The 14,913-nt window shown below is 53.5% G+C and overlaps 5 protein-coding genes across 5 annotated transcripts; 2 read left to right on the forward strand and 3 right to left on the reverse strand.

Moving 5' to 3' along the window:
• Positions 1–259: 259 nt before the first annotated feature.
• On the forward strand, positions 260–1,657 carry PODANS_5_4930 (uncharacterized protein; the record flags this gene model as incomplete). The annotated part of the gene is made up of 2 exons (XM_001905315.1): positions 260–1,068; positions 1,135–1,657. 2 exons carry the CDS (start codon positions 260–262, stop codon positions 1,655–1,657), a joined length of 1,332 nt encoding a protein of 443 aa, XP_001905350.1.
• A 579-nt stretch (positions 1,658–2,236) lies between these two features.
• Positions 2,237–3,971, reverse strand: PODANS_5_4940 (uncharacterized protein; the record flags this gene model as incomplete). The annotated part of the gene is made up of 3 exons (XM_001905316.1): positions 2,237–2,452; positions 2,512–3,806; positions 3,866–3,971. 3 exons carry the CDS (start codon positions 3,969–3,971, stop codon positions 2,237–2,239), a joined length of 1,617 nt encoding a protein of 538 aa, XP_001905351.1.
• An 802-nt stretch (positions 3,972–4,773) lies between these two features.
• PODANS_5_4950 (uncharacterized protein) lies at positions 4,774–5,745 on the reverse strand (the record flags this gene model as incomplete). The annotated part of the gene is made up of 2 exons (XM_001905317.1): positions 4,774–5,223; positions 5,293–5,745. 2 exons carry the CDS (start codon positions 5,743–5,745, stop codon positions 4,774–4,776), a joined length of 903 nt encoding a protein of 300 aa, XP_001905352.1.
• Positions 5,746–7,194: 1,449 nt separating this feature from the next.
• On the forward strand, positions 7,195–8,825 carry PODANS_5_4960 (uncharacterized protein; the record flags this gene model as incomplete). Its single annotated transcript, XM_001905318.1, has 4 exons — positions 7,195–7,262; positions 7,327–8,386; positions 8,449–8,601; positions 8,700–8,825. The coding sequence occupies 4 exons, from the start codon at positions 7,195–7,197 to the stop codon at positions 8,823–8,825; spliced, it is 1,407 nt and encodes a 468-aa protein (XP_001905353.1).
• A 1,736-nt stretch (positions 8,826–10,561) lies between these two features.
• On the reverse strand, positions 10,562–11,842 carry PODANS_5_4970 (uncharacterized protein; the record flags this gene model as incomplete). Its single annotated transcript, XM_001905319.1, has 1 exon — positions 10,562–11,842. The coding sequence occupies one exon, from the start codon at positions 11,840–11,842 to the stop codon at positions 10,562–10,564; it is 1,281 nt and encodes a 426-aa protein (XP_001905354.1).
• Between the last annotated feature and the right edge of the window lie 3,071 nt (positions 11,843–14,913).

Genomic DNA, 14,913 nt, shown 5'->3' on the forward strand with positions numbered 1-14,913 from the left:
AATCGACAATATTTCTCCGCATCGTGGCCAAAGCGATTTCTAACAAGCTTCCATCTCTTGATGAAGTAAAAGGGTACAAAGGCGGTCGGAACTCTGTGTGGGAAAGCTGGGCAGATCACCAAGTTGTATCGGGTTGACACGTCGTTACTGTGTTGCTGAGCTTGACCGAGAAGGGAAGATTGAAAACAATTCCAAAAGGCAAATGGTTATCGACACACAATCGACTTGAAAATTGATCAGGCGGGCAAGACAGGAAGACATGACGAAGCCATCAGGCACGGGCCAACCAAAGCCACCAGCAACATCATCCTCAGGTGCTTCTTCCTTGGTAACGACCTTTTTCGACCGCCCACTCCCCCTTTACCTATCCGCCGCAATATTTCGTCTGGTGTTTCTCCTTTATGGCCTCTGGCAGGACGCAAACTCCCCCGTCAAATACACCGACATCGACTATCTCGTCTTCACCGATGCCGCACGCTTCGTCTCCCAAGGGCAGAGCCCCTATAAGCGAGAGACCTACCGCTACACTCCAGTCCTGGCCTGGCTTCTTCTCCCAACAGCCCATGTTACCGGAAACCGGACCCTAGACGTTGCATTCTTCAGCTTTGGCAAGGTTCTCTTTGCCATATCAGACTTGGTAGCAGGATGGCTTCTAGAAAAGGTGCTCGCCAAATCCATGGATGCCCCTCGAGCCCGCAAATTCGCCACCATCTGGCTTCTCAACCCAATGGTAGCCACCATCAGCACAAGAGGAAGCTCTGAAGGTCTTCTCGGAGTACTAGTCATGGCACTACTATGGGCCGTGTTGGAAAGACGTGTCACCTTGGCCGGTCTATTGCTCGGCTTCAGCGTACATTTCAAAATCTACCCCTTTATCTACGCCCCCGCCATCGTCTGGTGGATGGACAACGAAAGAATGTCCCCCAACAAGACCAAACCCACCAGTCTATCATCCAAACCACCCTCCCTCACCGCCAAAATCCTCAACTTCATCACCCCACCCCGCCTCCAACTCGCCCTCATCAGCCTAACCACCTTCTCAACCCTCAACATAGCAATGTACCTCATGTAAGCTCCCCCCCCTCCCCTCCCTTTTCTCCCCAGCCCCCAACTAACCTCCCCCCCCCTTCCCAGCTACGGCACCCCCTTCCTCCAAGAAACCTACCTCCACCACGTAACCCGCCTCGACCACCGCCACAACTTCTCCCCCTACAACACCCAACTCTACCTCTCCACCTCCCTCCCCCTTTCTTCATCATCTTCCATCCGCATCGAAAAACTAGCCTTCCTCCCCCAACTCCTCCTCTCAACAGTCTTCATCCCGCTCGTCACTGCCAAAAAATCCCTCCCCACCTCCATGCTCGCCCAGACGTTCGCCTTTGTCACCTTCAACAAGGTCTGCACGAGCCAGTATTTTTTGTGGTATATGGTCCTGCTCCCCCTGTACCTCCCCCAGTCGAGCTTTGTGAAGAATAAAAGGTTCGGGCTCGCGGCGCTGGTGCTGTGGGTGGTGGCGCAGGGTGCGTGGCTGCAGCAGGGGTTTGAGCTGGAGTTTTTGGGGAATAGCACCTATTTGCCGGGCTTGTGGCTGGCGAGCTTGGCGTTTTTGGGGGTGAATTGTTGGATTTTGGGGGTGATTATTGGGGATGTGAGGTAAAGCAGTGAAGAAGACGGGTTTGTGGTAGAAAGGGGGTTTTGTGTGGAAAAAAGTGGAAGGTGGTTGGTATGGAAATGAGGAGCTTGTTGTGTAAATATAGTGGGTAGGGGTTGTATGTTTAAATGCATATAAATCTGGATGTTGAAAGGTGGAGGTCAGGTGTCTGCCCAGTATAGTAAAAAAGCATAGATGACCACCTGAATCATTAAATATATTGATAATGGACATATCCAAAACTACATTCGACATGCAACCATGCTCTTGGTAACTCCGACACCCTCCCGGGGAGAAAAAAATCTCGGAGCCCGCGGTCTGATTCTATCAGGACAATGTAGGTACGTGAGAGGCAGTAACAAAGGTAGGTGTAACTGAGTTGCGTGTGCGTGTGTGCTCCAGAGTCATCGTCTTCTCTACATCTCCTTCTCGCTTCGCTTCCTCCTCCTCCTCCTCCTCCTCCTCGCCTCGTACTCCCACGGGTATATGAATAGAAAGGTAGTATCTGTCTCGTCTAGCTTTTACCGCAAATCACAACATCAGCATTCAGGCACTAAACCAAATCATTAAGCCTCTCGGTCCCCATCATGATGAACTGGGAACGTTGGGCGCGCTGTTGGCTGCTGACGCAGCGGCCTCCTCCCAGGCCTTGTCTCCAGGCTTGGCGGCCTTCTTGTCCTCGTCGTCCTTCTTCTTATCCTTGCCCTTCTTCTTCGACTCCTTCTCCTTCTTCATGGCCGCCTCGGCAACAAGCTGCTCGAATGCCATGTAGTCGCCTTCCTCCTCAGGGCTGCGCTTGGCCTGTAACCAGTGTGTTAGTTTCTGAGAGATCACGGTCAGATAGCAGAGAAGATACGTACCGCCAGGCAAATTTCACCAATGTACACCAGCGCCTGCGCCCTTTCAAGCCTCTTCCCGTGTGGCACCTTCTTGTCGTTCAAAACAGCATCGCAAACATCCCGAAGCACGCTCTGAATCTCAAACTTGCTTCCCCTCCAGGCCGCCGTCAAGATCTTCCCCGTCACCCTGCGCTCATACTCGATCTTCTTCTCATCCGTCCACTCCTCCCCTCCCTGCTGCTCCAACCTGGCCATCTCCTCCATCGTTTGCTGGGCGTCAATAGCGCTGCTGATCGTGTTCCATGTGTCCTTGACTAACGTGCCCTTGTCCTTCATACGGCTGATGAACCCGCCCATACCAAAGAACTTCTGGCTCCGTAGAAGGGTGGTGCCCTTGCTGAAGTAAGTCGCGCCAATGGCGTGCAGGATATCGATGCCGAACGACTCCATCTTGAGCTCCTCCACCTCCAGCCTTGTCTTCTCCTGAAACGCGCGAGTGACGTCCTTGCCGTGATCCGTCTCTGTCCACACCGAAATACGATCGAGGAGCTTGCGGGCCAGGGTGTCAACGCGTTCCTGGCGAATCCGCTGGCGCTCCTTGTCCAGCGCCGCAAGCTGCTCTCTCTGCTCCTTGGACAAGCCTGCCTTGGACTTCTTCCCCTTCTTGTCACCTTCGTCCGTCTGCTGAGACACCTCATCCGACGGCCGATCCATAAGCGCAGGCCGGATAGGGATCTGGGTGCGGCCGCCGGGCTTGGGAGTGGACGCTCCTGACCCAGGGCCTGGCGAAGAAGACTTGGTGTACGGGGGTGGTACCTCCTCCGTCGCGGAGGGATTGTAGGTGTTGTATCCGGCCTCCTTGGCCTTCTTGGTGGGGGTCTCCTCCTCCACAACCACGGCAGGAACTGGTGGCTTGTCAGGCGGTACAGCGGACGATGACTCTCCACCCGATGTCTTGAGGCTCTCTTTCAGAGCGTCCGCTGTACCAGGGAACTCGCCATCCTTGGCGGCAGCGGCAGCCTCGGCCTCAGCAGCAGCGGCGGCGGCAGCCTCCTCTTCCTCAGCAGACATGGTAATGTCCATGGTGGCGGTCAAATCCTTCATAAGGCTGATCTCGCCAATCCAGTCGACAAAAGACTCGCCGCCAAAGATGCTCGAGAAGAACTCGGCTGGGTCGACGAACCCCTCGGTTGGGCGGGCAGATTCTTTGCCATATTTGTCGTAGGCCTTGCGGAGGTCTTCGTCAGATAGAACTTGGTAAGCTTCGCCGATTTCTTGAAACTTGGCGTGAGCGTTGGGGTCGTTGGGGTTCTTGTCTGCATTTGGGGAGAGATGTTAGGCAAAGAAGCATACAAGTGTCGAGGCAACGACATACCCGGATGGTGGACGATGGCGAGCTTGCGATAGGCCTTTTTGATTTCGAGCTCAGTGGCCGTCGGCTTGACCCCGAGGGTGTCGTAGTAGGCCGTGTCTACCACCATGACGGAGACGGAAGTGCGCAAAGACGAGAACGATGAGATTTATAGGCTATGTCGTCGTGGTAGGGTCGGTTGTAGGTTTGCGCGCGCGTTGATTTTGCCAGCCGGATAAGGAAAGATCACGGCTAGGCGCAAAAGAAGAGAAGATGGATCTTGGAAATGACGTGGACCAGGGGGGGGGTACCTGGGTTTCTGCGAAAACGCTGGGTTCGAGGGGCTGTGATACAAAGAGGTGGTCGGTAGATATCTCCGGGCAGTATCTAGAGGATGTCAGGTTGAAGCCCAACTACTATGGCAGCTGTTGTAGGTACGGTACTTCTTGTCAGAGTATTTCTTATTGCACGTTCCCGCGCCTTCCATCTCCAGAGCCAAGCACAGCCCAGTCAAATTACGTACCCCAGTAGCGGAAATCGCCGCGCTGCAACCGAGGGCTGTGGGAGAGCACAGCACCAACTTTTGGTGGGGCAGCATCATTGTCGTCATATACTGCTTTACACAAGGACAAGTCTGGAGTCAGTATCATATATCGTCAAACAGTCCCATTGTGATTTCTAGACATCTTTCCGACATCAACTTCACCGACCGCCTCTCGACAGCCATGTTTACATACAGGCATCATGCCGTTATCAACACGCATGCGCTGAGGCCTTGGCATCAATTTTGATGCGGGGCATCACATGTATCCAGGCCATCAACATCAAAAGTACAGAGGATATGGTATCCCAGGACACAAGTTGGGTACGGACTAGAGTCTAGTAAGTTGAGCTACTTAGGTAATTTATCATCAATGATGCCCCGCACAGCCTTACTGGACACCCGCAGCCTTCATGCGCTCAAAGCACTTTCGGTAGGCTTCGTGAATCTCGGGAATCTCATACCCATACTCCTTCAGCTTGTTGACCAATTTCGTGGTATCAAGCTTGCAGTTGCTTCGGCCTGCCTTGATCACCTTGGCTTGCTCCTCGAGGCTAAAGTTCTTCCAGCTAAACGAGGGGCGCACAATGTCGCGGAACAGGGTGAGCACCTCGTTGTGGGAGATGGCACCAGGGTTCGTAAAGTTGTAGATGCCCAGCTCTTTGTGCTCGGCCATCAGGATGCTAGCCGGCAGCAGGTCGTTCAGAATCGTGTTGCTGTTGGGGATGTCCACCACACGCTCGTATTTGGCGATCTTGGTGACAAAGTTGCGGGGGTGCAAGTCGTCCGACACTGGCATCCGGAGTCGAAGAATGAGGCAGTTGTTGTAGTGCTTCATGACCTGGTGGGGTGGTTGCGTGTTAGTCAGGGTCAACTATCATGAACAAACTCCGTCGGTAAAAGTACTTGCCTCTTCAACGTGGGCCTTGGTCATGGAGTAGAAGCTCCCCGCAAAGTTGGCCGGGTCGGTTTCGAGGAAACCTGGGCCATCCCAGGGGTGTGCCTCATCGTACTGGTAGATGCAGCCGGTTGCAAATACGGTGCAGTGAATGCCGCGGAGGAAGCAGCAGTCGGTGAGGTTCAGGGTGCCGATCACATTGGACCTGATGGTAGCCTCTTGGTTGTCCTCGCACCAGTCCACGTTGGGCCGCCCAGTGCACCCAGCCGCGTTCAGCACATGAGTGGGCTTGACCCGGTCGAGCTCGGCGAGAACAGATTCGCGGTTCTCCATTCGGATCGTTGTCATGTGCACCTCCTTGCCGTCCTTCTCAAGAAGGGTCTTGAGATGTCCTGCCACCCAACCCTCGCCGCCCCAGATCAAGAAGCGGTTGCTTTGGGCGCCATTGGAACCGTCGGTGGCCATCTTGTGTGGTTGGAGTGTATATCGAGGTGTATAGGCTGGGAGTAAGTATTGGCGGCAACCAGGAATTGATGCTAACGGAAAATCACAAAGAGTTGTTGAGGAGGAAGAGCATAGGCAAGTGAACCAACAGACGAGCGAGGGGGGAGATCAACAAGTAAAAAAGGAACGACATGCTCAGTTGGGGCATCGGCACGCCAGGGATGGAAGGGCTGAAAGCAAGGGCAGGAAGGTGGTCGTCTCAAAATGACAGTTACGAATCCATCCGCTACGGTAGGAGAGGCAGGTGGCCCCCCAATGCCTGCACCGCAATAGGGGTGGGATGTCCAATAATTGCCATATAGGTGACCAGTGGTGACCAGAAGCGCTGATAGAAAGGGAAGCTAACGCAGGTCTTGTGTTTTTGTGTGGCGTGGCCACGACAGCTTGTCAGCACTTCCTTCTGCAGTCCAAAACACACGACGTCCGGGGCTGTCTGTCAGAAAGTCGGTGGCCCGGCATCCACAACTCCGTAACGCCCAATTGGGACGAAGACTGCGAGCAGGATACGAATAAGTGGTCTTCGCAATCTGGATATGTTTTTGTAGTAGTTCTCACCACGGCTCCAAAGTCTGGACCCTGGGTACATTGTAAATGTTCCTGAAAAATGGAGACTGATATGCTGGTGAAAAGGGGCTGGAAAGCTGACAGCTTGGCTGTCGTTCACCGTAGGTAGCACCCACCCGCCATGGACGGCAACGTTGCTCAACAACAACAACAACAACAATAACAACACCATCTTCTATGATAGAGGCTTCCTAAGAGGAATATAATAGAAACCGGTAAAACGGCACTCTAACATGCATACAATTATCCTAGGTAGAAATCTATCTATCCCATTGTTTCGGGAAGGGTCTTCGCTCACAGCCCAGCAGATCCATTCCAGCGGTACACCGTCCTTCTGGGTGGGTGTCCGGGGAAGGAGCTTTGGCCACTTGAACTCGATTGACCAATAGCAACGCGGCCCGTGGCGGATGGGCGGACCACTTTTCCTATTTTGCCGGTTGAAGGGTGTGAGCGAAGCCAGCAAAAAGCTGTTGAAATTGGAGAAGACAAATTTCCTGTGGAGTAGCGACACACCCTCTCGCCCCCGTCTCCATTCTCCATATTCTCCCCATGTCCCTCGTGTCTGCATCTGGTCTTTCCCGAGCACATCTGTAGCATCCAACAAGTCGACAACATTGTGATATTGCATCTGCACTTCGCACTCTTGCACCAGAACAGGAACATCACCAGATTCGACACCTAGACGGCCCCCAAACCACCAGTATATATTACACCAGGCGCCGGACACCCTACACCACTGTGTTCTGCACGTTTCGAACGACAGCCGCCCGTGTCTCACAGACACAACTCCCTCTATTCAAGAATTTAATCCCGACGTCGAGCTCCCTCGACAATCCACAGCCCAGCATGGGTGCCGCTCAGCAAATTGCTTACTTCCTCCTCCACCCTAATGAGCTTCGGTCCATCGCTCAATGGTACGCGCCCCCCCTTACCTTGCCCGTGCTCTACCCCCCTTGTTTCTAACCTAGTCGGCTACAGGAAAGTATGGCATGAGCCTGTCCACAGACGCGATGCCTCCAAGGAGACGCCCACCGAGAAATCATGCTTCCACTTCCTCAAGTTGACGTCGCGGTCATTCTCAGCTGTCATTCAAGAGCTCAACCCCGAGCTCCTGATGCCGATATGCCTCTTCTACCTCGTCCTGCGTGGTCTCGACACCATCGAAGACGACATGACCCTTGACATCAAGGAGAAGGAGCCCCTCCTCCGCGATTTTCACAACATCATGGAGCAGGATGGCTGGACTTTCGACAAGAACGGGCCCAACGAGAAGGACAGGGAGCTGCTCGTCCACTTCGACGACATTATCTTCGAGCTGAAGAAGGTCAAGAAGCCATATTATGATATCATCAAGGACATCACCGAGAAGATGGGCAATGGCATGGCCGATTACGCGCTCAACGCTGAGCACAACAACATTGGTGTGGGCACCATCAAGGAGTACGAGTTGTACTGCCATTATGTTGCCGGTCTGGTGGGAGAGGGCTTGACACGCCTGTTTGTGGAAAGCAACCTTGCCAACCCGCAACTTCTGGTGCGCATGGATCTCACTGAGAGCATGGGCCAGTTCTTGCAAAAGGTTAACATCATTCGCGACGTACACGAGGACTGGATCGACAAGCGGCGATTCTGGCCCAGAGAAATCTGGTCCAAGTATGTTGACAACTGGGACGATCTCTTTGCCCCGGCCAACCGCGAGAAGGCCCTTCAGTGCAGCTCTGAGATGGTGCTCAACGCTCTCAAGCATGCCGAGGAGTGTCTTTTCTACATGGCTGGTATCCGAGACCAGAGTGTCTTCAACTTCGTGGCGATTCCCCAAAGCATGGCCATTGCTACCCTGGATCTTGTCTTCCGCAACCCCGCCATCTTCGAACGGAACGTCAAGATCACCAAGGGAGACGCCTGCCAACTGATGATCGAGTCGACACAAAACCTGCGGGTGGTCTGCGATGTTTTCAAGAAGTACGCGAGAAGGATACACAAGAAGAATGACCCCAGGGATCCCAACTTCCTTGCCATCAGCGCGCAATGTGGAAAGGTATGTGCAATCGCACACAACTCATGCTCAACATGTAGGACAAGCTAACCAGGTGCAACCAGATCGAGCAATTCATTGAGACCATCTTCCCAACGCAAGACCCTAACAAGGTCAGGGCTGGGCTCAAGCAAGAAGATCCCAAGATGGACGCCTTGGAGACTTTCTATCTGATTGCTGCTGCGCTGTCAACATTCATCTTGATCGGTGTTCTGATGGTGGGTCTACCTCTCGGGGCTCCACATTATTCCGGCCCGCGGCGGTGGAGTCCGCATTTTTTCCCACCTCGAAAAAAAAAGCTAACTATTTTGTCCAGATTGGAATTGCATGGTACTTTGGTGCTCGGTTCGACCAGGTCTTCAAAAACATCGACCAAAAGATCGCCGGCACTGTTACCAGCTCAGTGGCTGCTGTTACCAGCGTTGCTCACGAGGAACTGTGAGAAGCGACCTGGCCCAGCAAGCAAATTCGACCCCTCGGCGCGCTCTTTTTCCCCCTCTTCACAGCGTGCGCTGATATTCGCTACATACACTTAATGATATACCTCGATACACTGCGCTTTATGATGAACGATCGGTTAGTTGGACAGGGCCACCTACCCAGGGTTATATGGGACATGAATAGTATTCTCGCGGAATCGTTGTCACCATGGGGGCACCCACCCGAGCAATCTACTAATACTAATACATTCCTTCGGTATACTTTTCTCTTTGCTTTCACTTGTGACCTTTCTCGAAGAAAAACACAAAGTCAGAACTAGCACGGATGTCAAATTACAATTCAGTCGCCTCGTTTCCTTCGGGGACGATGGTTTCAATGACTGTGGTTGTGCCGAAGATGTGCTGATAGCAACCCCTGGGCAAGTAGCCTGGTATCCGGGCACGCTTTCATCTGGGCTCTTTGCTTCTTGGTCAATAGCCTGATGACGGTGGATTGCGACATGTTTTGACGATACCTTAATGATTCCACATGCCCTGTGACCTGATTGTTACACACACACTGGGAGGAAAGCGAAGAGAGAGACGCGTCGAGGCCCAAGCCACCGGGCCTGTGTCACGATGTTGAGACTTTGCCGCGCGGTGTGGTGGTGGTGTGTGTCGGGTTGTATAAAACGGCCGCAGTGGTCGGTCCTACGGGTTCCCACGTGGGCGTCGTCCACTGATTGAAGCCCACGGGTTCACTTGTCATTCATTCCTACAGCAGTGGCTGTGGGATTTGAGTTGACGGTTCTTACTCGACCGCGGTCTTGTGGACGAATAGATTTTCCTAGTGCCTGTGTACAAGCAAGCAAGCATTCAATACAATACATCGGAACTTGGCATCTTTTCATCACAGCAATAGCGTCCAACACAGTGGGTAGGTAGTTCCATCAAACAACACCCATCACAACGCTCAAGCCCTTTCTTGCCCCAAGCTTGACGTGCAACCTTTTTCTTTCTTTCTAAATCAAACCTCTACTACCTCATTATTCCCGTACTCTCCCCGCCCGTCTGTTCAGTCATGTTCGGGCAAGTGAGTTGAGTGACCGAGTTACACCAAGTTTGATCTCTTGTCAGATTTCCCCTTTTCTTTTTCATGCAACGACAGGGCGCCCATCCACCAGTCGGGTGCTCTGAAACCTTGTCCACAACCCGCAGCTGCACCATTCCCCCAGAAATTTGACTGGCTGTCCAGCAGAGAAGATAACTGAAACACTCGGTTTGTTTCCGAGAGTCACAACTGACTCAGGCTGATTTGTTCTCCAACAACTTCACTCAACACTCGCATTCGTATGTACTACAAGGTTTCTTGTATCTTGTTTTTTTTGTGTTATTCATTCCATTGTCATTTTTCATTGCCCCCCCCCCCCCCCCCCTTGAAAAGTTTCCATGGTTTTGTCTATCTCGATGGCCTCGGGAATTCAGAAGTGTGTGTATATGTAGATTAATATGTACAAAGATGTTTTGCTTGTCTCTTCCTCCTCAAGACAGTTCGGCGCATCGGTAAACCAACCACCCCTCTCTAGAAAATAAATTGTTGTATGTACAGTGCCTGCTGCAAAGATTTCAAAAAGATCGCATTGCAAACAGAGGCGAAAAAACCACTCGCTCTTTTCTCTCTCTCTCTCGCCAATCCCTCCCAAACAGAAAACTTAAAATGGCAAATATATCAGTTCATTACTTTTTTCATGACAGTTCTTCATCTGAAGCCGTTGTTGGCGATGAGGTCGGTCGTGCCGGCAACGTTGCTGGCGGCCACGACTCTGGAGTTGGTCTGGCCGGCGAGCTGCTTGAGGCGGTCGGCCACCTGCTGGACACCGGTGATGCCCTCGAGAGCCATGATGTAGGCGGCGAGACCGGCAACGTGGGGGGAGGCCATGGAAGTTCCGCTCAGGGTGGCGGTGTCGCTGTCGCTGCGGATGCCGCAGGACTCGACACGGACACCGGGGGCGAAGATGTCAACGAGGGGACCAAAGTTGGAGAAGGAGGCGCGGCGGTCGTTGGTCTGATCAATAGCACCGACAGTGATGGCGGCCTCGGCAGAGCCAGGGGAGGTGAGGGCAGTGTCCTGGTTCTCGTTACCGGCGGCAACAACGGGAACGACACCGGCAGCCTCGATACGGTTGATGGCGGTGTTGACGGCCTGGGAGAAAGAGCCGCCGAGAGACATGTTCATGACGGCCTTGCCACGGAGACCACGGCGGGTGGCATCACGGGCAACAAAGTCCATACCGGCAATCACGCCAGAGTTGGAACCGGAACCGTCAGCACCGAGGACCTTGACAGCAACGAGCTGGGTCTTCTTGGCGACACCAAACTTCCAGCCTCCAATGGTGCCAGCAACGTGGGTGCCGTGGCCGTTGAGATCCGTCTCATCTTCGCCTCGGATGAAGGAGGCGCCGAATCTGGCCCTCCCCTGCAAGTCCTCGTGGGTGGTACGGATACCAGTGTCCACAACGTAAGCAGTGATGCCCTCTCCAGCAGAACTGTCAAAGAAATAACCATTCTGTCTGGCACCGTCATGGCTGAGGCGGGCCAAGCCGGTAGGGGCGCGAGACTGAAGCTGGCGGACATTGAGCTTGATGACGGCATCCTGCTCGATGTAGCTGACCTCCTTGGCGGCATAGATCTCATTGATCAAGGCATCATCGGCCTCCAGAGCCATAGCTCTCCACTGGTCGATCTGGAAGGTCTCGACTGTCGTAGAAAGGATGTTGTTGGTCAGTGGGCTGCGCTTCCCAATGTTGCGCTTGGCGATCACGCTCGCAATGCTGGACTCGTGGGCAAAGACCTCATCATCGCTGAAGGTGTTGTTGTAGACCACGATGAACTTGTGGGGGATGAGGTTCTGGGCATCGGGGTTGGCGATGGGCACACCGATATAGAACCCCTCGGACTTGGTGAAGGTGGTGGCAGGAGCAGCAGACACCCCAAGGGCAGACAGAGCAACGCTCAAGGAAACAAGAAATCGGCCAGCCATTGTTGATGTATTGTTGATGGTGTTTTAGACAGGTTGTTGATGAAGTTCGAGGAAAAGAATGGATCGGTTGGTGGGACCACGTAACTGGATGCTGAAACTGGTTTTGAAGCAACGTCGAAAAGACGAGATCGGCTAGATGCAGTTGATCAAGGATTGTCGGGAAGTGAAGAAAAAGGGTATGCACAGCACGAGAAGAAAGCAAATGGGTGGAAGGCAACGTTGACGATGCCTGACCGGGAAAAAGGAATGGAAGGAAGGAGGAAGAAAAGAGCAAGTGACAAGGACGGATGGGATAACAACAAAAGAGAGAAGCCCACGAGAGAGAAGTAGATTAACTGCTATTTAACTGAGAAGCGCGCATGAAGTTGGCGGCCCATTTTGAACCCCCTTTTGCAGAAAGCAACGACGCTGTTTGGGTGGTGGGTGCAACCTTCAGGGGAGCGTGGTACAAAGCAGGCCAGGGGGTTACCGGGGTACTTACATGGGACGTCTCCCCTGACTCCCCTGGCTCCCCTGGACGCCAAGTCAAACGGCAGATCCCCAGGCGTGCCAAGATGGCAAATCCTCCGCGATTCTGAACGACTTTGGACAGAGCCCTGAAGTTTCGACAGATGTTAGACGAGAACTACTCGTGATCTCGAACCTGGCAAGGGACGCTGCAGTTCTCCCAATACAGAGCTCAGGTGGCATGCTAGATTGGCCCCCATGATCGGATTCCCGTGGCCGCTGTGGCTGCCATCTCTGGCGGCCAGGAACACACGACGGTCTGGGGAGACTTGGGCAAAACTGGGATGAGCTGGGATGGACGGAGGAATGGCCGACTTGCTGACCTCGCAAACGTCGGGCGCCGGCTGAGCCGGGTCTGCTCAAGTGGTCTCTTTGGCTCCAGCATCAGCTCCAGGCGGATTCGAAAGGCAAACGCATGCCACAGGATTTGCCGTCCGTTGTTGGTGATGCGGTTGGCAAAGTTGAACGAGAATGATTCCGGCGCATAACAGATCTTCTTTGATCTCCCGCCGCGAGGGTGGTTGTTGTGGCTGTCGTGAGCCTGCGGGAAGCGTGGGAAGCAAAAGAACCATGGGTCTTGCAAACACGGCATTGGTGGAAAGAGAATGTGTGATGGTTGCGACTTGATCGAGGCTCCAGGTGCCGCCATTGGACACGAGGAACCGACAGCTCGTACCCTGCAATTCCGTTGCGGAAATGTCTCTGCCCAATCGACCTCTGCCGCGTCCATGGGAATGCGGCTCTGGGCTGGGTCTCGTCCGGCCTGATGCTTGGCAACAATTAACTGCAAACCTGCGCTTGAATCTGAACAGTTAAAGTCCGAGATCTCGCTGTCACTTTCGGATGAGGCAAACCTGTTTGACCTGTTTTGGAGGTGATGGATCGCTGGCTCCGATGAGGTCTTTGGAATCCACACGGCATTGAATGGGGTCTCCGGATTAACCCATTGACCTGCCCAATGGAAGTTGTTGCCAGCGGCCGACGAGAACAGACGTCGGCGGCAGCAGCAACAAGCAACAAGGCCACCATCCTCCGTCACCCAAAAAGAAAGGTAGGAGCCGCGCTGTGCAGACCCTCTGCGCGGGGGTGGCGCATTTCGTGAAGCGCGCTAATGGTGGACCCCGCTCGCTGGGAACATTCTACACTATAAAGGATGGCATTCAGGAGGATGCGCTCCAAACAACTTTCAACGTCCTGGGGCTGTCTGGCGAGAGACACCGAGCATCAACAAGAAGCAGGCAGCGTAACAGAGAGGAAACATGGATATGACATGTCAATGCCAAGGGGGCCGTTGGCGCCGTTGCAGGGACCCGTATCGTACGAAATTATCTGGGGAAGGGGGCAGGTGCAGGCGAGAAATGGTGTGGATTTGTGGATTTGTGGACTTGTTAGTGCAGTGCAGCCGCCCGTTTAGATGCTGAAACACCAAGGTCCGTTCTGTGAAATCTCCACAGCGCGTGTTTCGGTCCTCTGCTACCATAGCATCCAGCTCGGAGATTTCGACACTTCTCTCTCCATTTGGAATTTCTGTTGCCGCCGACCCTCCGTGCTCATCCAACTGCCATGAATAGGTAAGCGGTTTTGGATATCTACCACATCAGTCAGCGAAGAAACAAAACATCTCCATAATGTACCAGAGCTTGGATTCTCTGGTGCTCAAACCAAGCACAGCCCACCCAGTCCAGTCTACGGAGTAGTGCACCGTGATGGCAACTAACAACTTCTCGAAATAGACCATCCGATCGCCGCTTCATGCCTTGGCTTTGCGCTTGCGCATAAACATGCCCTGGGCGAGCAGTCGAGTTATATACAAACCGGGCGGCCGCAGCATGAACCTCGATATTAACAGTACCGGTGCTGCGTACGACCTCGGTTGAGCAGAGGACAGTTTCGACCTCACGGAAGCAAGAGCCGAGTAATGGCCTCGGGCTGTCCTGGTGAGCAAATCCCCCGGTTCGCCTGCCGTCGGTTAGCGCGGAGTGGGCCCGATGTCCGGGCGCCCAAGGCCGAGAATTGTGGGCCGATAACAAGAGGAATACCGGCCATTCGGGGGCGAAATCCGGCCGGCCTCATTCGACCTGCACCACCCACCTGACCCCGCAAACTAACTGTCTTCCAGAACTTCGGAACGGAGTCGATGTGGAGATGGATGCAGCCTTACCATAAGACCAGCAAAATATCTGGGAATGGGGTGAGACCGAGGGCACAGAGGGCAGTACAGTAAACAAACAAGGCAACGAAAGCCACTATGATGTAACTGCGTGTGTGAGTGGGACTGTTCACACATCACGTAAACCAACATTCTGAGGTGGCCGGGTCTTCCTCCGCAGATTATCTGGGTTGCCACGGCTGCCACTATTTCTCTCCTTTCTCGTCAAGATGATTATCTCATGACATGGCCCGATCTGATGAGGTTATCTGCGTAGTGCGTAGTGGGGTTTGTCGCGTCACTCAGCATGAACATGAAGCATGACGACCTGAGGAATAAGAAAGAGAATAGAAATAGATCAACCAGCCAGTAGGTAATCGGCACCCTCTTTCCCTTGAGGAGGGAATCGTTCAAT

The sequence above is a fragment of the Podospora anserina genome, chromosome 5 (assembly GCF_000226545.1).
Source record: "Podospora anserina S mat+ genomic DNA chromosome 5, supercontig 5".
Taxonomy (NCBI): Eukaryota; Fungi; Ascomycota; class Sordariomycetes; order Sordariales; family Podosporaceae; genus Podospora; species Podospora anserina.